The 24327-nt window shown below is 43.4% G+C and overlaps 1 protein-coding gene across 1 annotated transcript; it reads right to left on the reverse strand.

Moving 5' to 3' along the window:
- Positions 1–4309: 4309 nt before the first annotated feature.
- Positions 4310–4967, reverse strand: LOC128104384 (ferritin light chain 1-like). The gene has a single exon (XM_052729275.1). The coding sequence runs from the start codon at positions 4859–4861 to the stop codon at positions 4310–4312; it is 552 nt and encodes a 183-aa protein (XP_052585235.1). The 5' UTR covers positions 4862–4967.
- Positions 4968–24327: the final 19360 nt, after the last annotated feature.

The following is a 24327-nucleotide window of genomic DNA, read 5'->3' on the forward strand; positions in this document are numbered from 1 at the left end:
AAAAACTAAAAGGATCTATACCACACTGTTGAGAGTAGTCGATAGGGACACTCTGTGTAGGGACACTCAGGATCCACTCACTCCTGGGGATTACAACTGGTATTGGGACAAATGATGTCCCTTCCTCCTTTCGACTGGCATTCTTGGAAGTTTTTATAACAAAGAAAGGGTGGTTTTGTTTGTTTGTTTGTTTGTTATCACGACAAAAGATATTTTAAAGACAATGCTACACTAATCCCTGGGGCCTGAGGTCCAGGTAGAAGGTGTTCAAGTCCAAAACAGTATCTGCTGGGGTCCAACTTCATTTCGGCTATGCAAGCCACAGTGGCCTCCCCATCAACCCGTGGGGTCACAGAGTAGCAGCAGTCCGGTGGTTGGGGGGTGGGGGGACACAGACAAGACACAGAGGACCAGATGACACAGGCCTGGAAAGGAGCGCTTGAGGAAGGAAAAAGAAAATGCAAATGTGTCCTGAAAGCAGATGGTGTCTGGGAGAGAACGCCTGTTTGGCAACAAGGAGGGAAGGAAATCGCAGGGGAAGGAGGGAAGCAGCAGAAAGAAACAGCCAAAGAAGGTGGTAATTAAGTGCGAAGCTGGAGGCTTCCGAGGGGTTTTTCAGCTTTGGCGAAAGTCTGGCCCCTGGACAGTTCGGAGGCAGTGCTCAGGCACTGTTTTTCACTGCGTTTCTTTATGGAAAGGAATCACTCCAGCTCGAGCTCTGTATCTGATCCTGACACCAGATCATTAGCAATGTTGGAAGAACCTGCAGCTTTCAAATCATTTCTTCAGAGAGAAAGATTGCCTGGGGCGAGCCCTCCCGCTCCCTGGAGTTCTGGTATGCTCCCAGCATTGGTAGGGTAGGCAGGACAACCATCATGTTAATACCCCGAGAACGATCAAGACACATTTCATTCCCAGGCCCTCCATAGCATTAACCACGGCGATAGCATCTGGAATGTCCAATAACAAAGAGATTAATTGATGGATTATTTTGCACTAAATTGCTTGCTGTCGCAGCTGCTCTGGGCATTAATGAGCACCAGAAAGCTATGGCTGCTCCAGCAGTGAACAGCTGTAGAGGCTGTAGGCCAGCTCCCTATCCGGTGAGAGACAGCTGTCCCTATGTCTACACTGACCCCTCTAGCCATTCGAGCAACAGTTTAGGAAGGCAAGATTTCGTATGCGGTCCTACTTAACATTTAGATGTCACATACAATGTCACAAAAATGCATTATGATTTCTCAATACCAGCACTCAAACTGAAGGTAGGGAGACAAATCCCCCCCGCCCCCGCCCCCAGACACAATCAAAACCTTCCCAGAGCTCATAAAACAAAACCTGTGGTACAAGTCTATTTTAACAGGGAGCTTTGGGGCTAAATGGTCTCTAAACATTGCATACCAGAGATGGACAGTCTAGACACTTACATACAAAGCTCGAGTCTAGTCTCCAAAAGCAAACACACACCTGGGGCTGGAGAGACGCTTAGCTGACGAGAGCACTTGCCACTCCTGAACAGGACCCAGGTTTGGTTCCCAGCACCCACACCAGGCAACTTGCAACCAAGTACCTGTAATTCCAGCTCTGGGGAATTTAATGCTCTCTTCTGGCTTCTATAGGAACCTACACACACACACACACACACACACACACACACACACACACACACACACACACACACACGATACACACAGAAAGACACTCATACACACACATAAATAAAATAAATTATGTGTGTGTGTGTGTGTGTGCGCGCGCGCGCGCGCGCGCGCATGCATTTGTGGAATAGTAAATTAGTCTTCCCATCTATAGAGTTCATTTGTATGTTAGTTTCCTCTCTATGAAAGGATTTGCCAATATAAGTACCATGTCTTTATCCCACATAACAAATTTAGTAAGTCTTTAAAGTCGTCTAATTCTCAGCTTATATCAAATTCCCCCAATGGATTTATTCAAACCAGAACATAACAAGGTCAATATAATACATTACACACACACACACACACACACACACACACACACACACACACACACACACACCACACTTTCGTTTTCTCTAGTTCTGTACACCAAGATCACAAAGGATTGAGTGAAGTAAAACCCCAATAACAATACCTGGCCTTGGATTCTAACTCCTACTCTCTTCCAAAAGGAAACAGATCCTTGGAGAAATCATAATGCATTTTTGTGGCTGGCTCAAAGTTTGAGGTAAGAAAAAGTCCCAGATATGTTTGGAATACATTAAGCCAAAAAAGCAAGAAAGTCTTCAAAGATGAACTATGCCAAACAGACCCAGAAGCCAGACTGATTGATAGGGCACTAGGGATTCTAATTAATCTAAGATATTTGAGGATCAAAATAAATAATGATAGTAATAGGTGGTAAATAATTCATTGAATAAAATGAGAATCCATGAGTCTGGTCCATGGATTAAATAAATGAATCAAATGAATGTTTGATAAAGAACAAGACATTTAAATATTCTCAAAGTATATGCTCATAAAATACCTACTAATTAGGAAGAGAATGACTTCACCGTTGGGTCCGGGGTCACGCAATAATGGGGGATATCACCGCGGGACACCAAAGCTTATCAGCTAGCTGAGACCACAGCCAATTTTCGGGCTTCTGAGGCTGAGGCTGGAGGGGGGTTATGAGCCTCTTTTCATAATAAGGGGTAAGCATGAGGTATAGACAAAGGGATTTTTACAATTCTGAAGTTAAACTTTTAGAGACAAATTGTTTTAGGTTTTTACAGTTTTCCATGAACAAGGTTTTAGGGGGTTTTGGCTAAACAACATTTGTATAACCCTGCAGCCCTCCTTGACTCAGTTAACTGATGTTTGCTCAAAACTGCAACTTCCCCTGACATAGCTGGGCTCCCATGGCGGGGAATACCAAACAATGCAAGGCACGTTGTCACATAGAACTCATTAAAAGTTAACTTTGCTTTCACTAGTGAGTGGTAGGGGTTATCGAAGAATAGCTAACCCCAGGGCTGCCAAGGGCAATCTTTAGTAAAAGAAAACTAACATTTGGGTTGTTGACAGAGCTGCCCATTGTAAAACATGGACGGGCTCATTTAGAGGTTAATCCTTTTTGCCAGCCAAGCTGATGGCTGCCAGTTTCCATTCCTTAAGTTTATTCCTATATTATTATCTTCTTCCTACATTTCTATCTTATTCCTATATTTCTGGACCCTACATTCACAATGGAGAAGCCTGACAGACACTACCTTACCAAGTGACCGCAGTGAACATCATTAGCAACAGAGCACATCAGAATGATCTGCCCTTGACAAGACACTAACGGGAGAACACAGCTTGAATCTATGATGTTCTAATCATGAGAAAACATCAAGGGGCTGAGGAGAGGGCTCAGTGAGAAAGAGTACTTGTTAGTAAGCATGTGGACCTGAGTTGAAATCCCTAGCACCCATAAGGGGTTATAGCTCTAGTGCTGTGGTGGGATCACTGAGAATTGCTAGCAGGTCTAGCTCCAGGTTCAGTAACAGACTGTCTCAAGGGAATAAAGGGGACAGTGATAGAGCAACACTGCTGTGGATATCATTCTGTATAAACAAAACACTGATTGGCCAGTGGCCAGGCAGGAAGTATAGGCGGGACAAGGAGGAGAAGAATTCTGGGAAGTGGAAGGCTGAGGGAGACACTGCCAGCCGCCACCATGACAAACAGCATGTGAAGATGCCGGTAAGCCACGGGCCACATGGCAAGGTATAGATTTGTAGAAATGGATTAATTTAAGATATAAGAACAGTTAGCAAGAAGCCTGCCATGGCCATACAGTTTGTAAGCAATATAAGTCTCTGTGTTTACTTGGTTGGGTCTGAGGGGTTGTGGGACTGGCAGGTGAGAGAGATTTGTCCTGACTGTGGGCCAGGTAGGAAAACTCTAGCTACAGCAAGACACTTAGTATCCTCTTCTGGCCTCCATGCGCACCTGCACTTATATACAAGCATACAGTACATACCCCTCCCCCACATCAAACAAACCCAGAGTCAATTATTGTCTATGAAACAGGTGACCAGTGGCCATCAACCATGCCAAAGCCAGAGCCAGAGATTAAAAACAAAACAAAAAAAGATGAAAGAAATTTAACAATGAAATGCAACTTGTGGTGTTTTTGTTGTTGTTGTTGTTTGCTATTTCAAAATGCTTTATTTTCACTTGGTCCCAAGACTTGGGAGGGGCTCCAGAGCAGTTAACAAAGCTGCCTAGAGGTTTGGGTGAAGGTCCTGAGGCTGGCTGGTGCAGAACAGAGGAGGGAGCCCCTTGGAAGGTGATGCCTTCTAGTCATGCTTGAGAATGAGCCTCTCAAAGAGGTACTTGCCCAGAGATGGCGAGGGCACACCAGTCTGTGCTGGCTGTGGCCCAGCCACCCTGCGGAGGTTGGTCAGGTGGTTACCCATCTTCTTGATGAGCTTGACCTTCTCATCCAGGAAGTGGTTTTCCAGGAAGTCACAGAGGTGAGGATCTGTGTGAGCAGAAGCCAGGGCATGAAGATCCAAGAGGGCCTGGTCCAGGCTCTTCTCCAGGACCAAGGCAGCTTCCAAGGCCTCCTGGGATTTACCCCACTCATCTTGGGACGGCTTCTGCACATCCTGGAATAGTGCACGGCCCCTGCGTTCATTCTGCATCTTGAGCAGCCGCTCGGCGCCCTCGCGCTTCTCCTCGGCCAATTCGCGGAAGAAGTGACCTTCACCCTCCAGAGCCACGTCATCCCGGTCAAAATAGTAGCCCAAAGAAAGGCAGGTGTAGGAGGCCCGCAGGTGCAAGTTGACCAGGCGGTTCACTGCAGCCTCCACTTCGGTGGAATACTTCTGACGGACCTGGGAGCTCATGGCTGATACGCAGTGGAGCTAACCGGGGAGAGACGGTGCTGGTTGGTCCTGGGAGCCGAAGGTGGCGAGGAGATGGTCCCAGAGGCTGCAACTGGAGACACTGGGGGGCCGCTGGACGCTAACAAAGGGAGGCCCCGGGTCTGCTCCGTCCAAACCCTGTTGAAGCAAGACACAGACACGGGATCTCTGGGCGCTGCAACTTGTGGTTTTTAACAGGCTCCGGCTGGTTCATCAGTGTTAGTTTTCTGAGTTTGATCACATGTTATGGTTACTTAAGATAGTGTCTTTGTTTGTAGGGAATTCACACCAAAGTATTCAAGTATGCTGGGACCTCAGGCTGGCGACACAGCTTTCCATGCCTCCAGGTGACATGGTTCTCCACGCCTCAAGGAAATGTGCTTTCCTGTAGTTTACTACACTCGACAGACACTTTCAGGAATTTCAAGTTGTTTTAAAATGTTTTTGGTCTTTGTTTTAGAGTGGGGGAGTATGAAGGTGTGTGGATAGGGAGGGAGGTGAGAAGATCTGGGAGGCATTGAGGGAGAATATGATTAAAATACATGTAAAAAACATTTTAAATAAAAATTGTCAATGAGGAGAAAAGGTATATAATGAACAGAATAACTTCCTCATAGGCATTTCCCCTAAATATGGTTCATAAAAGGAAAGAAAAAAGCTGCTTGGTTCAGAGCCTTTATCAATTTTTTGAGTAATGCATGGGTGCGAGAGAAACACCCATGATAATTTTTAAATATTAGTATGAACTCAGATCTTTTCATGTTTGATGTGTGTAAGGATTCTGTATATGCGCAGCTTGGGAGTCTCGTCTGGCACCTTATTACGTCATCAGCAGATGACTGCCTCCCAGCCTAAAAGCCGGATGTGCACCCCCAGGCTCTCTCGGTCTCTGTCTCTGTCTCTGTCTCTCTCTGTCTCTCTCTGTCTCTCTCTGTCTCTCTCTGTCTCTGTCTCTCTGTCTCTCTGTCTCTCTGTCTCTCTGTCTCTGTCTCTCTCTCTCTCTCTCTCTGCGCCTCTCTACTCACCTCTCTTTCTGTTTCCTCTCTGCCAGGCCTGGCTTCTCCTGTCCTATCCCCTCTTCTCTCTAATAAAGCCCATTCTAACTCTGGTAACCGTGGCTCGTGACTCTTTCCGCTCAGGACCTTTCTGCTGCCAACCAAACCAGCGCCCCTGCTGCCCCACGGTAACCAGCACCGATCCAGCGCCAGCCACACCAGCGCCGTATACCCTTTCAATGTGCTTCAATCAATTTCTGTTAACTATTCTGATTCCCAAATTGTTTCTGTATCCATCTGACAAAACTCTGGTAGGCAACAGCCCTTCCTCCCTCAGTCCATCCCTCCCTCCTTCCTTCCTTCCTGCCTTCCTTCTTCCTTCCTGATTCTCTCTTTCTTCCCCCTCCCTACTTCCTTCTCTTTCTTTCTTTGTATAATAAAAGGCTTTAAGTTCATTGTTTATATTTGCTGCCTCAAGCCTCGAATAAAGTTTTAGAACTTGAAAAACTCCTGATCACTTGATTCTTTCTGAAAAATAAGAACAAAATCTTAAATGCCGTGTTTTTCAACTCCCTTGCGAAAGTTTGTTCCTTCTCCTCCGTCCCCAGCTATGGACTTCTCAGAAGAATGGATAAACAGAACAGAATAGGCTCCAGGTCCTGCTGTTGGCTTACAACCACCTGCTTCCTAGAGTGGAGACAAGACAGATGCCAGGGGATGACCTAGTCAGAACCCAAGCACACTGATTAGATTTGATGTCTACGTTCCTCACGGCAGGCACTGCGGGCCAGATCTCAGCTGGCTGGATTTACCTGCTTATTACATTTCTCAAGTAGAAACATGTACACAGTCAGTGGATCAGTTTCCAGAATCCTCTCATCTTGAAGCGGAGCTGGCTATATGTTGAATTGTTCATTTCAGCCTCTCAAATTTCAAGTTTGATCTTAATTCTTTTGATGTAAGAGTGTTACTACTTGAATATGTAGCAGTCCTGTAGGTTCATGTTTTGAATGCTGGATCCAAATCTGGTGCTGCTAATTCAGGAGTTTGTGGAACTGAGGTAGGAACTTAGTAGGGGAAGTAGATCCCTGAGGGTAGGTCCTTGAGGGAATATGATCCCCCCACCTGCCTTGCTTCCTGGCCACAGTGAGGCCCCTCTTTCACATGCCCCAGGCACCATCAAGTTCTGTCTAAAGACAGGGGGCTGAACAACCACACCCTGAACCCCCAACACTGCAACCCAAAACTCCCCTTAAGTTGATGATGCCAGTTATTTTGATTATAATGACAAAACCCTGACACAGACAACTAGTCTACAAACCACTCAATGTAGGGAGAATTGACACATTCATACACTACTCTTTTTATTGAGTACCTTCAGGGCAAACACTAGCCCTTACACTAATGATACAGCAGTGGACACAACAGGAGAACTCCTGACTTTGTGGAGTTCACTTTCTAATTGGAGAGCAGTGACCTCAACACGGCAAGTGAGTGGATCATAAAATACAAGAAAAAACAAACAGAAAAGAGCAGTGTAACTGTCATTTATTTTCATTCAAAGGTCTCTCTGGGCTGACCCCACCTAGAGAGTAACATTTGAGCAAACGCCTGAAGGAAGTGAGTAGTAACCCTGTGGTTTTTCTTGGGGCAGTGTGGTAGTTTGAATGGATTTGGCCCCCATGAACTCATAAGGAGTGGCACTATTAGGAGGTGGAGTAGATATGGCCTTGTTGGAGGAAGTGTGTCACTGTGGGGGTGGACTTTGAGGTCTCATCTATGCTCAAGCCACGCTCAGTGTTTCAGTTCACTTCCTGTAGCCTGCAAGTCAAGATGTAGGACACTTGACTCCTTCTCCAGCACCGTGTCTGCCTGAATGCCACCATGTCACACTATGATGATAATGGACTGAACCTCTAAAAGTGTAAAGTACCCCCATTACATGTTTTTCCTTTATAAGAGCTGCTGTGGCCATGGTGTCTCTTCACAGCAATGGGAACCCTAAGGCAGGCAAGGTGAGAGAGATTTCCAGGCAGAATGAAACAGCTGGCGTAAAGATCTTGAGATGCAAATGTGCCTTGAATATCTGTGAAGTAGTAAGGTAGCTACTATGGCTGATGGAAATGAGCAAGGTGAAAGATCAAATGTGTAATGGGGTGTGATATGAAAGTAGGAGACGGGATACTGGGAGTGAAAGAGGGAGAAGCAGTGATGGGAAGCAGGAGGAGCGGGAAGGGTCAACTAAGACTAAGCATGTATGAAAACGCCATAAGTAACTTGCTACTTTGTGAACGAATTAAAACAACAAAATCATAATGTGAGGGAGTGGGAGAGGAGCTCCTAGGCTTTCATTCGGAACCAATACGGGAAATAATCACCTCTGGCTTTGTTCAGAAAAATTACCTTAGCCAGCCTTTAATTCACTGGGTTCTCACTGGGCACTGTGTTTAGTCCAGAATGAAGGGGATTGCCTATAGGCTCAGAGAGACCCATCAGGAAACTACTGCAATAATCTAGACAGGAGATCGTGGCCACCTATAGGCTCAGAGAGACCCATCAGGAAACTACTACAATAATCCAGACAGGAGATGGTGGCAGTGAAGGAGCTGTAAAACCATAATGTGGTAGATATCTTCCAAAATTAGGACTTGATGAAGTTGAAAAAAGAGAGGGGACTGCCCCCTCCCCCATATATTGAGGAGTCAAGGGTAATCAGTCCCTAGAGTTTGGGCCAGAGCATCGAGAGGGTGGAGATTCCATTACCTCTGGAGGGGAATGTGAGAGAAGCAGGTTTGGGGAAAGATGCTCAGGAGCTCAGCCTTGGACAAAGCAGGTTGGAGATGTCTGTTAAATATCCAAATGGAGATGCCAAGTGCATGGCTGAATGCCCAGTTCTGGAGTTCAGGAGAACCGGAAGGGAGGAGATAGATATTTAGATATTGCAATGATAGTGACTGTGACATGCATGATAACGTTCTTCAAAGATGTCTGTGCCCCAGTCTTCAGCACCTGTGGAGATACTGTCTCAAGCGGCAAAAGGGACTTTGCAGATGTGACTGAGGGTCTGGGCCCTGAGACGGAGATATTATCCAGTCTGGTCATATGGGCCCTTAAAACCGAAGGCCTTTTCTCACTATGATTAAGAGAAGAGAGAGAAGACTCTGCAGACAAGGGGATGGGACTACCTACTAGGGAATAGAGGGAACTTCCAGAAGGTGGAAAAGGCAACGAGACAGAGTCTCACTCAGAACCCCCCAAAAGGAATGCTGCCCTTAGGCACAACCGGTTCCAGCCCCATGACACCTGTGCCATACTCCCAACCTACAGGAATGTGAGACCACAAGTCAGTATTGTCTCAAGTCACTGTTTGTAGTCATTTGTTACAGTAACGATAGAAAACAGAGAGCAGACCGTTGGCTCAGCAGTTAAAAGCATTTACTGCTCTTGCAGAGGACCCAGGTTCAGATCCCATCACCCCCACGGCAGCTCACAACCAGCATAAGTCCAGTTCCAGAGTGTCTGTCCGATGCTCTCTTCTGGCCTTTGCAGGCACATAAGCAAAACACATATACACATAAAATAAGAATAAATCTTTGGAAATGAATGTTGGTATATCATCAGTATGTAGAAAATACCTAGTATCTTTTTTTTTTAAGTCTAGTGATTGCTGACAGAAGAGATCTTGGGGAATTTGTGGAATTCTAATATTAAGTCAGCGACTTAGTTGGAGTTTCTATTGCTGCAACAAAACTCTTTGACCAGAAAGAAAGTTGGGGGGAGGTGGGGGGCTGGAGAGATGGCTCAGCAGTTAAGAGCACTGACTCCTATTCCAGAGGACCTGAGTTCAATTCCAAGCACCCACATGGCAGCTCAGGACTGTCTGTGACTCCAGTTCCAGTTCCATAAGAAAAATTTTTTAAAAAAGCAAGTTGGGGAGGAAAGGGTTTATTTGGCTTACACTTCCATATCACTGTTCATCATTGAAGGAGATCAGGACAGGAACTCAAACAGGGCAGGAACCTGGAGGCAGGAACTGATGCCGAGGCCATGGAGGGATGCTGCTTACTGGCTTGCTTACCCTGGCTTACTCAGCCTGCTTTCTTATAGAACTTAGGATGGCACCACCCACCATGACCTGGGACCTCTCCCATCAATCACTAAGTAAGAAAATGCCTTACAGCCAGATCTTATGGAGGCATTTTCTCAATTGAGGTTCCCTCCTTTCAGGTAACTCTAGCTTGTGTTAAGTTGATACAAGACCCGTCAGCACAGTCAGGGAAATGAGGCTGACCCACCGAGATGACTGAGAAGTAGACGGAACAAACCAGGAGACAGGAGCTTTTTTCAGACAAGTGAAGAACCTGTGTCACATGTAGCTTTGGGGTCAAGTAGGATGAAGACCAAATCAGGAAACAAGGCAGACAGAACCGGGAGGGAACCCACCACTCAGGCCTCAACAATTGAGAGGCCTTAAATGATGGAGCCCCACAATGTACGGGCTGTTCCATCCATAGGGACCCTGGTCACCAACAAATGTGACACATGGAACATCCCAGAATGTTTGTAATCGGATGGGCTCTGTTTCTCCCCTGAGGTGGGAGGGTGTGAGAATCAGGAGGGGAGGAGGAAGAGGAAAGAGAGACAGAAACTTCCAGCTTTGTCCAAATACCCGTGATCACCTCCTTTTACCATTCAACTCGACATCTCTGTGTGAGGCTCTAACTTGTTAAATTACACATGCCCTAAGCCCAAGAAAATTAAACAGCATTTCAAGACTAGGAAATGCCTTTGTATTCCTTAGTGAAGGCATGACCTCATCAATATTAAACTACATGACCTTGTGGTACCTGACATTTCTTGACTGCAATAGCTTCAGGAAACCTTTGCTATGCCTCCTGTGATGGCTATTCTTAGTTGTCAACTTGACTACATCTGGAATTAACTAAAACCCAAGTGGCTGGGTACACCTGTGAGGATTTTTTTTCTTAATTAAATCATTGGAAGTGGAAAGGCTCACCATTTTTTTTTAATGTGCATTTGTGTTTTGCCTACATGTATGTCTGTGTAAGGATGCCACATCCCCTGGAACTGGAGTTACAGAACTGCCATGTGGGTGCTGGGTATTGAACCTGGATCCTTTGGAAGAGGAGCCAGAGTGGCTGGTGCTCTTAACCACTGGGCCATCTCTCCAGCCTAGAAAGGCTCACCTTTAATCCAGACCTTTTGAGGTGGGAAGATCCACCTTTAATCTGGGCCACGCCTTCTGCTGGCAGCCTAGAAAAGGGACATGGAAGAAGGAAGCTTGCCCGGTGCCTGCTTGCTCTCACTCTCACTGGCAAGTCCATTCTATGCCAGCATTAAAACCTACTCCTTCTGAATGCTTGCATATCCGAACCCCAGCTGAGACATCCAGCCTCATGGACTGAACAACTACTAAACTCTTGGACCTTTTGTTGGTAGGCAGCCATTGTTGGACGGAGCTCAACCACAGCCCATAAACCACTCTAATAAATCCCCTTTCTATATATAGAAAGCACATGTCCATTCTATAAGTTTCTGTTCCTCCTGATAACCCTGACTAATACACCTCCTCATTCGAGGAGGTCTTTGTGGCCTGAGACAAATATAAGCCTTGTCATAGCTCTTTCACACTGACTCATGGTTATCTGTTTGCCTGTCCATCTCCACCACTAGACTTGGAAGTCCCCCAAGGGCTGAGAATATGTGCTTTCATCAGTGAATTATAAAAACAGCAAGTCACAAGTTTCCCATTCACTGAACCCCACGTGTGTCAGATAGCACTGTGGGCATCAGTTACTCCATTTTGCAGATAAGCAAGTTGAGGTTCAGGAAGGTTGAAATACTTAATTGATAATATTCAGCCAGAGAGCAGCAGAGCAAATCTGTGACTAGAAGCCGCCTAAAAGAACCACATCCTTATTCCTGGAATCTGTGACTTATGTGGAAAGCAGGTCTTTGAAGATTTTATTAAGGATTCTGAGGTGGGCTTAAGAATCCTTTTAAGAGGGACTAGCAGTTACAGAGGAGTCAGAGAAGAAGCAGGAACAGGAGCGATAACAAAGGGGCATGAGCCAAGGAACACAGATTGTGTCTTAAATCTGAAAAGAAGACAGATTTTTCCTTAGACCTTCCAGGAAGAAACACAGTCGGCCTGCCAACCCTGTGACCTCTGATTTCTATCTTCAGAGCAGCAAGCCAACCTCCGTTGTGTAGTTAAGCTGCTGAGCCCTGGGACTGGTTACAGCAATGACAAGAACTGACTTAGTGCTCTGCCTCTCTGCTTCTGTGGGCTGTACATTCCAGGATGTACAGCAGTGCCTGACACAGGAACACAGAGCATTTGATGGATGTTTGCCAAGTGAATTAGAGGAGGAAGAGGTGGGGGTATTTTATTCTTCTATCTGCCCCACCTGAATTCCTGACCAAGACAGAGGAGCACCCCAAGAGCAGTGTGGTGACAGGTACTTCCTTATTGCTAAGTTGGGTATATGGTCTAGTTACTACCTGAAGGTTATTCAGTGTTGGTCAGAGCACTTCTGAAGATATCAAAATACAACCTCAACTTACAGCTGTGACTTTGAGTCAGGAGAGGTGGAGGGATCAAGGAGGAGAGGAATGGGCTTTTATGTCAACAACTTAGGATCATTTTTTTTTTTCTGTTTCCTAAAGCAAGACTCAGTGAAGCATCACAAATGACCAGCAGCACTAGCGAGATGATCAGCAATCAAAATGTGATTACATCAGGGCAAGCAGAGCAAGTACCATGAGGGAACATAAGGAACGCATACACGACTCCTGCTCCCTTCCCTTGAAGTTACCACAACTCACCCTTTACTCAGTGAAGATGGTGTTTTCCGTAAGTGTATCAATAAAAGCCTTCCAAACTGATAAGGTTAGTATACACCACAACTTAACTATCTGAAATGAAGAAGAGGAAACCCCAAAGTTGTTTAGGCTTCCCAGACGGCTCATCATGCCATGAAAGCCTGTTTCTCCTTTCAGTATCCCTTTCCTCCTGCCAGTTGGAAATCCCATACTTAGAAGTTAGAAAGGCGAAGGCATGCTGGGCGGTGGTGGTGCACGCCTTTAGTCCCAGCACTCGGGAGGCAGAGGCAGGCGGATCTCTGTGAGTTTGAGGCCAGCCTGGTCTACAGAGTGAGATTCAGGACAGGCACCAAAACTACACAGAGAAATCCTGTCTTGAAAAAACCAAAAGGCGAAGGCACAGCTCAGTGGGTAGAGCACTTGCCCAGCATACATGAAGTCCTGGACTCAATCCCCAGCACTGCATAAAGTGGCTGTGGTGGTCTACCTCTAGAACCCTAACACGGGATGTGGAAGCAGGAGAATCAGAAGTTCAAGATCCTCCTCAGCTACACAGTGAGTTCAAGACCAGCCTGGGCTGCATAACAAGACCCCGTCTCAAAAGAAAGAAAAGTCAGTCAAAGCAGCATTGGCTCTTTAAGAACATGTGCCACACATGCAGAACAATGGTTAAGACTCAGCTGCAAATAACCACTTAGAATCTCATCCAAAACTCATGTCTAGGGTCCGTATCGATGTGTAGTTGATAGTGAAGGTAAAATAATTCACTGGGTAGACCTAAGCAGAGGCCAGTCACTGCCCTTCCGACTTAGGTCTTCTGGTAAGGCTGACAATTTGAAAGTTATTCTCAGCTTGCCCAGTATGGCAGCCACAGCTCCCAGTGGTCATGAAGTGCTCTAGAATCTAGATAAATCACACACACTAAGGGTCTATCAAGACCACCAGAAACTCAATTTATCTGTGACCCGAGACAGGGTTTTATTGCTTTTCAGATTAACAATTGACAGTGTTTTGCTTTTCAGCCCCAGGGGTATTGGTTTGATGTATGAGGCAGGGAGATTATTAAATCTCTGGTGCCTTCCGAAGATGTAAATTAAGCCACCGCACCTCCTTAGGCACCTTCCCGGTACAAGCTGGGATTTATTATTAACTTGTCACTCCTGCATGCTCATCAAAACAAGTGGGACTGTGATTAATTACTCCTGTTGATTTAAGACCACTTGTCACTCCACCTTTTTGTGGACAGGATATTACAAAGTCTCTTGATTTGTTTTTGCAGAAGAGTAGCAAGCAAGAGACCTTTAGAAGCCCAGAAGTTTCTATGGTGGATTGTCTGTAAATACATATGGTGCTATGACTGTAACTCTACATTGCTCTGAGTGGTTTCAGTGAAAGGAAACTTTATTCTGTGCTCCCTCCTTTCCTGGTCACATCACCTTGGCTGCTTCTGCTTATTTGGATCCCTTCCAAAGCAGTCTGAAGAGGTATGACATTAAATGAACCATAAAAGTCCTCTTCTCAATTCCATTACAATTCAGTTTAAGGAAACAGTATTTATTAGATGCCACCTATCTGACAAGCAGGAAATTTGAACATAGTTGTTCACTTACTCATGTAATATGGCCATTGCAGGAGACATTAAATAGAAAGTATATGTCTCTCTTCACCTGTTTGTATCTGAGTATTTTTAAATACACCCTTTGTTCATCTTTGCAGCTGTGATCAGATGGATCCTGGCACAACCACATAGGGGGAAGATTGGTTCTGCCAATGCAGGGTTTAGTCCACAGCATCTTTGTTCCATTCCTGGGCAAAGCATCTTGACAACAGGAGTGGGGCAGACAGGAAGCAGAGAGGGACAGGAAAGGACCAGAAACAAGACATCCCCAAGGGTACAACACTGACCAATTTCCTTCAGCTAAGGCTCAACTCCTGAAGTTCCCAGAACTTTCCAAAACAGCACCATCAGCTGGGAACAAGAGTTTATCCCAGGAGCCTTGGGGAGAGCACTTTATAGTCAAACTGAAACAACCCCAAATATATCAGAATGTCTCTTTAACAAGCAAAAAAACACAAACTATTATTATAATACCTAACAAAATAACAACCCTTTAATATCTAGCTGATGTTCAAATACCACTCATGACATAAACATTTTAACTATATATGTATATATTTAAATTAAATATATATTGGATTAAAAAAAAGCAACATTAAGTCCATACAAGGTATTTAGGATACAGCTCAGCGGCAAAGAACTGGCCAGGCATGCACGGGTTATGGGTTCAGTCCTCAGTGTGCCAATAGAAAAAAGGATGATAGAACATAACAGCAATGTTATATGGTCTCGTACTACTGGTAGGTACAACAGACTAAATACTTCATAAAAAGAGAACAAAAGTAATAGGAGTTAATGAAAATAAAGTCACTGAAAATTGATCACCACAGTCAAAACAGTTCATTTTTTTAAAGATGGGGAGACAAAAGAATACACGATACAGATACAAGACAAAAGAAACACTTAAAATACAGCAATACATTCAAGTCATGAGATGGCTCCACATAATTCTATGAACAGGGAAAAGTGAAAAATCTATATTCAATAAACATTCTAGGACCATTTGCCAAACTGACACCAAGAAGTCGACCGTTCGGAACAGATGAAGCCTCTGGAGAGGTCTAGGGGGTGAGGGAGCACTCCTGCAGAGCACAGCACACCGGGCTGTTTTCACAGCGCTACCAAACCTTCAGAGATCAGAGGATGGTAATGCTAAGCCATTTCAGAGCATGGAAGAGGGCGGAAGGTGGAAAGGGAGGGGAGGAGAAGGAAGTGGGGCAGGGGGAGCTTTCCAGAAGCTGGCACACAGGGGAAACCAGAGCAGCAGTCCTTAGTAAGACCATGGACTCTGTCAAGGTCTGTGCATCTTCATGCTAGCACTACGACATTAGATATTATTTCATCTTTCACAAGATAATGGTCCAACTTGTGTTGCAAAAGCTGGAGGAGTCTAAAGGGCTGATGTCTCAGCATTGTACTCACAGGGGTGGGCATTTTACTCAAAAATGTCCTTGACTAAATTTTTAAAAATTATGAGGTCCTGAGCTATACCCCCGGCCCCATCCTCATTAAGTTTCTACTTTAGATGGTATGTCTTTAGCATTCCTGGTGGCCAGGTTTAGAGCTCAGGCCCTAAATTCACACAGCAAGCCCTTGATGACTGAGCATCTCCTCAGCCCCAAGTCGTGCATTTTCAGAGTACAGATGAACTATCTCTCTTCAGGAAGTGCTGGGAGATGTTTCCTCAAAAATGGATAAAGTAAGCTGTCATTTCAAAGAAAGTGTCAGCACTGGTTGCCATGGTGACAATCTGAGCGTTCAAGTGAAAACAGAACCTTAGAAAATGAATGCTTGCCATTCTCAAGCACTACTTAGATTTTTCTTACGAGAACAGGGGTGACTGTTTGAAAATGGAAATCTTGATACTGTGAAATTAAATATGTCAACATTTACAATCTCTGTATCACTCAGTAAACCAGTATTTTCAAAATGACAAATTCAGTTTAAAAATAAAATCACATGGGTAAATGATCCATCCAAAGTGTGAGATAGACAAACGGATTTCAGAGTAGCAGAATGAAAAACATCCTTTACTACCAAAGATTCATGTCAACAAATACTTAAGAAGCTACCATCTGTCAAGTTTTGATGTAGCAAAGACTATCTACGATGACTTTAAAAAGTTATTAGAGCCTGGTCTATGGCGCGAGATCCAGGAAAGGCGCAAAGCTACACAGAGAAACCCTGTCTCGAAAAACCAAAAAAAAAAAAAAAAAAAAAAAAAAAAAAAGTTATTAGAATTACACTTGGTCTCCCAGCCTGATATTGCTGGGGTAAGCCTGTAATCCCAGATACTTGGGAGGCTGAGGAGGAAGATCAAAAGTTCAAGGAAACTTGGGCAACTTAGGGAGAACCTGTTTAAAGAGAGAGAGAGGTGAGGCTGGAGATGCAACTGAGTGGCAGAGTGCTTACACAGCAGGTCCTGGGTTCCATCCTCGGTAAAAAACAAAAGGACACTCCTCCCTTTCCAACTACATATATTATCTAAGGATATTTTTGATTTTATGTGTATGGATGTTTTGCCTATGTGTGTGCACCATATGCATGCCTGGTGCCCATATAGGTCAGAGAGCCGAATGGCCATTAGCTAAGCAGGAAGAGGTTAGGTGGGACTTCTGGGGCAGAGACAGCTCTGGGAAGAAGAAAGGAGGGGTCGCCAGTCAGACACAGAGGAAGCAAGATGGGCAATGCAGAGTAAAGGTAACCAAGCCACGTAAAAGATTGTAAAATATGGGTTAAGTTTTAAGAACTAGTTAGGAATGAGCCCAAGCTAAGGCCAATCTTTCATAATTAATAGTAAGTCTTTGCATCATGATTTGGGATGCAAAGACTTACTATGGTGCCAATGTCCAGCCATGTTTATCTACCACATAAGGTCTGACAAAGCTTGAAAAAAAAAAAAGTTCGGGACATGGAGTCAAACACAGCTTCCTGGTGACTGCAGTCTCTTGGAAAGGCTCAGCATACAGAGACCGCCTGTGGGCTAGAGCCAGCCGCCAGCACCATCCTCCAGTGCCATGCACTACACAGACCCACACTGAGGCTGGCATAGCTATTTAAGACTTGTCACACACAATCAGAGAATGCTGCAGGTACGCAGTAAAGACAGATCCAGATGGGAAAAAAACCTCTAAACAGGTTACACTGTGTTTAAAAAACATGTGTAGGGCCGGGCGGTGGTGGCTCACGCCTTTAATCCCAGCACTCTGTGAGTTCGAGGCTAGCCTGGACTGCCAAGTGAGTTCCAGGAAAGGCGCAAAGCTACACAGAGAAACCCTGTCTTGAAAAACCAAAAAAAAAAAAATGTGTAGGCTTAAAAAAGAAAACAGGTATAGACAGTCATAGAAAAAATAAAGTTTATTTTTTCCTCTTTTTAAAGAGAGAAATAAAGTAATATAGAAAGGATAAGCCACATAAAGATAGAAAATACACAGAGAGTCTAGATCCTATATGGTATCGTGTTGATTTTAAATGCTGATGAACAGAGAAGGACAGCTACTGAGAGACATAGGATTGTAAGAGGGACTGAAGAATTAAGCCAGCCTAGATACTTTAGGGATGCCTTAACTTTAAAATGGAAGTCAGTCTGGGTGGTGGTGGCACACACCTTTAATACCAGTACTCGGAGGCGGAGGCAGGTGGATCTCTGTGAGTTTGAGGCCAGCCTGAACTACAGAGTGAGATCCAGGAAAGGCACCAAAGCTACACAGAGAATCCCTGTCTTGAAAAACCAAAAAGAAAAAAAAATGGAAGTCAGAAAATGTATTGCTTTGGGAAAGAGGTTATGCTTTTGTTTCCACAGAAAACTATAGGCTTTAGATTCGTTCAAGGTTAAAGAGAATCAGGTTTGATTAGGGGAAGCCCCCTGAAAATCATGGGTACAGACATAAAGAAATAAATCTAAAAAAACTACAAGACAGGTGATGTATATTTTACCTGCTCAAATATAAAACAAAAAATCATCTTTGGCTGGCTTGTGTACTATGCACATCCCATACTTGTGTTAATGCAGATATATATGTTACCTTTGAAAGTTTGTGTGTTTTCAGAACAAGGGGACCAGACACCAATGAAAACAAGTGGCCCAGGTGATCCAGCCTCTCAGAGTGCCTCTGCTACAGTTTCCTCAGAGTTCTGCATTCAGAACAGGTTCAAGACCACTGGGAGATGGTCCAGCCTCACAGATTATTCTAGCCTGGACCAGAGATAAGCCTTGTACTTTCCCATTGCACAGAGATTGGACAATAAATGTTCTGGATAGCTCTCCCAGGACTTTGCCATTATACTAATTTTCTCAGGATCCCTAAAGATGCCATCACCCCCAGACAGCAGGAAGTAGTCTAGATAACACAGATGTCTACATTCCCAGAGGTGGAGTGGGTGGTTTTTAGTTGTTCAGTGGGTTATGGATGTTTGTCATCATTTAGGGGGGTTGGTTACAAATTGTTACTGGTCATGGTCAGAAAGAAAGCTGAACAAAGGAGATTAGATTCAGGGATCTCTTTCTAAAGGGAAAAGGGGAACATAGAAATGATGGGATAAAGGGGTGGATTGTTGAATCTACTTTTGAACTACTAGTCTCAAATATTTTACATTGGTACAGAATTGTGTATATTGATACAAGTTTAATTTTACTTTTGTTATACTGTATTATATGTTTCTATTTCTTGTTTAAGGTATTGTACCTATGCAGCCCATTTAAAAATGTAAAGTTTTAGTCCTTGAAAGCCATTTAAGATAATAAAGAAATGTGGGTTTAATAGTCATCTATAACAATCAAACATATAGTCAAGTTAGGTATGTTTTCAAGGCCATACAGGCATAGATAGATAGATCTTCAAAGCCCCCAGAAACCAACAGAATATGGCATTCTAATGTTTTAATAAAATAGGGCTTTTCATGACATTGAGACACATCTGCTCCTGTCAGCACTAATTTACTTTATAAAAGGATGATGGGAATCAAAGAACCTCCATATGGAGTTTGCTTTCTTTGTGGCAAAAGCTAGTCGTTTGGGCAAGAAACTGTCCTTGCCTTGACTGCTGACAGTATGATAATTGGACAAGCAGGACACAAAGGAAAGCATCTGCCAAAACTTTGCCAAGACAAGGTAGGACAGTCTTTCAAAGATTCCTGCTTCACAGAAAAGTCTGTCAGATATTCTAGGCCCCAAGTCTGAAAATGCTGCAACATTACAAAGGAACTCTGGGGTGAATATTCAGGCAGCCAGATGTCTCTGTCATTTCATAGTTTTGGAAGTTGCTTGCTCTTCACTAACTGTTTACTCAAGTAATATTATATTCTTCTTGGGTCTCTGATGCAGTTGGAGACTAGATAGTTATAGTTACAGTTTCCCTTAGTCATGACAGAAAGTAAATTAGGTATAAAACTTTGGACTCATCAAGATAGGATAAGTAATGGAGTATCTTCTCTACATTTGCCAAATACTAATGGACTAGACACTGTAAATTGTTATTTATTGTTCTTATTGTATATATGTTTTGCATTGTTAGGAGTTAAAACTTTTCCTTTTTATTTAGACAAACAGGGGGAAATGTTGTGGAAAAGATGTGTCATTGTGACTGGTTTAATAAAGAGCTAAATAGTCATTAACTAGGCAGAAGAGGTTAGGTGGGAATTCTGGGGACAGAGAGCTCTCTGGGAAGAAAGGTGGGGTTGCCAGCCAGACACAGAGGAAGCAAGATGGGAAGGAGAGTAAAGGTAACTGAGCTATGTGAAAGAACATAGATTTAAAAATATGGGTTAATTTAAGTTATAAGAACTAGTTAGGAACAAGCCTAAGCTAAGGTCGACCTTTCATAATTAATGTCTCCATGTCATGATTTGGGGGCTGGCAGTCCTAAAAAGCCTGTTACACTCTGGACCAGGCATTTTACGTGAGTTCTGAAGATCAAATTAAAGTCCTCATGACTGCGTACCAAGTGAGCCATCCTCCCAACCCCAGGGATAGTTTTCATACGTATTTCACCCAAAACAATGTGTTGTAACAGATGTGATGTGATGTCAGATGAAAGGCTAGCTGTCTCCTATCACAGTGGAAAGGATCTGCCAAGTTAATAATGCTATCTTAGTATTTCATTTCGAAAGTAGAGAAGCCCTTCCTTTACACCCTAAACCAAAATCAGACTATCTGGGCATCAAAAAATTATAGAGGTTGGTGAGATAGCTCAGCAGTTAAAAGCACTGCTGCTCTTGCAGAGGCCCTGGGTTCAGTTCCCAACACCTGCCATAGCGGTTCATAACCATCCCTAACTCCAGTTCCAGGAGATCTGATGCCTTCTTCTGGCCTCCTTGGGCACCAGGCATGCACATGGTGCACATACATGCATGCATCCAAACACTCATATGCATAGAGAAAAATAAATCTTTTAAAAAAGAGTAATAATGCAATTGATTTAAAATGGACCACTTAAACATCAAGAGTAATAGTTGTAATTGATAAAAATAAACCTAATATATAATTGTCCATAAGTCCCTAGATAACTTAAAAACACAACCACAATGATAATAAACTGTTTTCTTGAAATCACAGAAAATTTAAGCCATAAATTTAAAATATTACTATAACATTGAATATTAAATAATACTAAATATTCACTAAGAGTGTTGCACTTGGCCTAAATGAACCAAGTATTATACTTCATTGATCTGTTAATACTCTCTGGGAAAAGGCAATGATCAAGACTTCAAGAAAGTTGCCGTAACATCATGGGTACATTTTATGACAGTATAATCGGCAGGTGAAAGGCAGCAGATGTACTTTAACATTTGCAGTTGAGTACAATAAAACATTTACCATGCTGTCTTCACATACAGCTTGTAGACTTTCTTTTGAACATTACTGAGGTCAAGCTTCTTTAGTTTCCTTCCCAGGGGCCCAGAAGAGACACTACTAACGGCAAGAATAATCTGAGGGAAAGGAATCTAAGTACACTGAGCTCTTACATCTGTCTACTTTATTCCTCTGAGATTAAATTCCATGTACACAGCTTCAATTCCATACTTACACTTAGCTCCTCTCTGTCCCTTCTCCTCCTGTCCTCTCATAACTCTAACTCTTTTCTGTCTCCATCCTCATTCTTCCCCATTGTGCTTCCTTCCTGTTCCTGTCCAGGAATCATCTCTCCCTTACCAGCACCTGACTCTTACCATACAATGCAAAGCTTCCAAGGTCCCTACAAGAGCTGTGATAGCCAGTTTCATTTGCAACCCAAAAGGGGAGTGAATAGAGGAGGTAGGGTCAGATAAGGCCTAGAATAAGTCAGAAAGGGAATTTATGTGCTCAAAATATATTCTTCTAAGTGATTAAGTGAAACATGAGTTGTGAGTCTATCATAAATGTGCTCAAAATACAATCTTATAGGTGGTTAGGTAAAAGAGTCTATAAGTCACTAAAATAAAACTGCCCCTATTTTCCTATGCCTCCATATGCTGGCAGGGCTGGGTGACTCTGCTGGGAGCTAGGAAACCTGCCTCTTAGCTACACTTCACCTGGTATGCAAAACAAAACAAAACAAAAAAACCCTTTTGTTCTGAGTCAAATGCTCTGGAACACCATTTGGGCTGTGAGAGAAAGGAGGGTCTGAGTTTCATTTACACAAGAAACAAAGCTATGCACCTAAGTTTGCCTAGGCCTAGGATGCTTGAGAAGAATTTTAGGTAAAATACACTGTTAAAAGTTCTTGGGGAAGTTATGAGCGCACATGAAATTCATAGCAGGAAACAGTTGATATATTAAAAGACAAATAACACCAAATACTCCTTGAGATTTGGCTTAATCCTCTGGAAAAATGCCTTGATTTTTCAGGTACAGCTTTACCGTATTCAGCTGAATTCTTACCACAATCCTGCAGCCTGTAACAACTTCCTCAATCTTCTACCTGATAAAGAACACTGCATCCTCATATGCCCATAGTCTATAGAGGCACAGCTCTAAATTATGGAGGTGCAATTATCACTTTCTGTATTGGCTCAAGATAAAAATAAATGTTAAAGAGATTTAATAACAAGAGGATGAAAAACACACATTAGAAGCTCAAAATGCAAAGTAATTCATTTCGTGTTAGGTTATTTGAATCATGTCTTAAGACAAAACTATTATTACATAATATTAGTTATCTGCATGTAGTATCAGGCTTTTTTTAAAAAATTAAAAAATATTTACTATCCCAATAGAAATTTCTTTTCAATTTGGAATGGCTTTGAAATATTTTTGTTTTGCTTTATTAAAACAATGTTTTCCACCAGGCGGTAGTGGTGCGCACCTTTATTCCCAGCACACGGGAAGCAGAGGCAGATGGATCTGTGAATTCAAGGCCAGCCTGGTCTACAGTATGAGTTCCAGGTCAGCCAGGACTACATAGAAAAACCCTGTCTTCAAAAACAAAAACAAACAAAACAAACCAAAAAAAGTGTCTTTCTCTGTAGACCAGCCTGGCATCAAATTTGTGGTAGTGTTCTGCCTCAGTCTCCCATACTTAACTCTTACCTCAGTATTGAATTTTTTTTAAATATACTTAGTTGTATAGTTAAAATCAGTTGAAAGAAATAGGCAAAGGAAGTCTATTATTAAAATTGAGTCTTTAAGTTAACTACATAGGAAAAAACAAATATGGATTTCTTCAAACACCAGTGTGTACACACTGGTGATTATTATACGGGCCAGACAATTTCAAATGTCCTTTCTTAGGAGCTGTTCGCCTTATTCTTTTTGAAACCAGGTCTCTCAGTGGCCTGGGAGCTCACCCAGTAGGCTAGGCTGACTGACTAGCAAGCCGCAGAGATCCACCGGACTCTACCTCTCCAGTGCTAGGATTACAAGCACATGCCACACGTCCATCTTTTAGTATGGGTTCTGGGAATCAAACCTGTCACTCTGGCAAAACAAGCACTTCACCCACACAGCTATCCCCTCAGTCGCTCTCTCCCACCCAACCCCAAATTTAAAGATGATTGTCAGGGAGTTTATTTGAGCTTACATTTCCAGAAGGGTAAGAGTCCATCACCATCACAGCAGGAAGTGGGCCAGCAGGCAAGCATGGCAGTCGGAGTCTTAGGCTGAGAGCTCACATCTACAGCAAGCAGGAAGCAGCAAAGTGGGAATTGCTCATTGAAACCTAAAAGCCACCCCTAAAAGGGACAACCTTTCTCTAGCAAGGCCACATCTCCTAGACCTCCCCAAACAGCACCATCTGGGAATTAAGTATTGCCAGAGCCTATGGGAGACATTCTCCTTCAACCCCCCAACACCATGCTAAAAAATATATAGACTATGTTAACACATTCAAATGTTCTGTATTCCAACACAGATTAATATTTTAAAATATTCACTCTTTGAGGGTCTTAAAAAGCAAGTTTTAGGGACTCAGAAGTTAAGAACACTTGCTGTTCTTGCAGAAGACTGGAGTTTTTTTCCCAGCACCCACATCAGGTGGCTAACTACCGCCTGCAACTCTGGCTCCAGGGGATCGACACACTCTTCTGGCCTCCTGGCACTCACAGGCACCTGTACAAACATGCACATACTAACACTAACACACAAGCACACACATACAAACATACGCGCATGCGCACATACACACACACACACTTAAAATAATAAAAAAGCAAGTTTTACTATTAGTATCTAAACTCAAACTTCTGACTATATCCTAATTAAATGGTTTAAAAAGTAAAATAAACGCCATTTTTACTAACAAGGCAGCAAAACAGTTCCCAAGAGTAGTTTCTCTCCTGGTAACCTATTTGCTATTAGACTGCAACTAACCAGAACCACTCTCATCAAGTCACGAGTAGGAAGTGAGGTTCCTGGAGAAACAACCTCACACTCTCACTGCCAGGCTGTGCTCCCCTCTCCCCCAGCACCTACAGTGAACACAGTCTCTCCTGAAGATCTCCCATAAATACTGAAGGAATAAGTCTTCATGAATGCAAATGAAAGGAAATGAAACATTAACTTCCAGTCAAAC

Source organism: Peromyscus californicus, unplaced genomic scaffold, assembly GCF_007827085.1.
Source record: "Peromyscus californicus insignis strain IS unplaced genomic scaffold, ASM782708v3 Scaffold_8__1_contigs__length_139910024, whole genome shotgun sequence".
Lineage (NCBI taxonomy): Eukaryota > Metazoa > Chordata > Mammalia > Rodentia > Cricetidae > Peromyscus > Peromyscus californicus.

Coding starts and splice junctions, on each gene's coding strand:
- LOC128104384 (XM_052729275.1), bottom strand. CDS start 4,861: ATGAGCTCCCAGGTCCGTCAGAAGTATTCCACCGAAGTGGAGGCTGCA.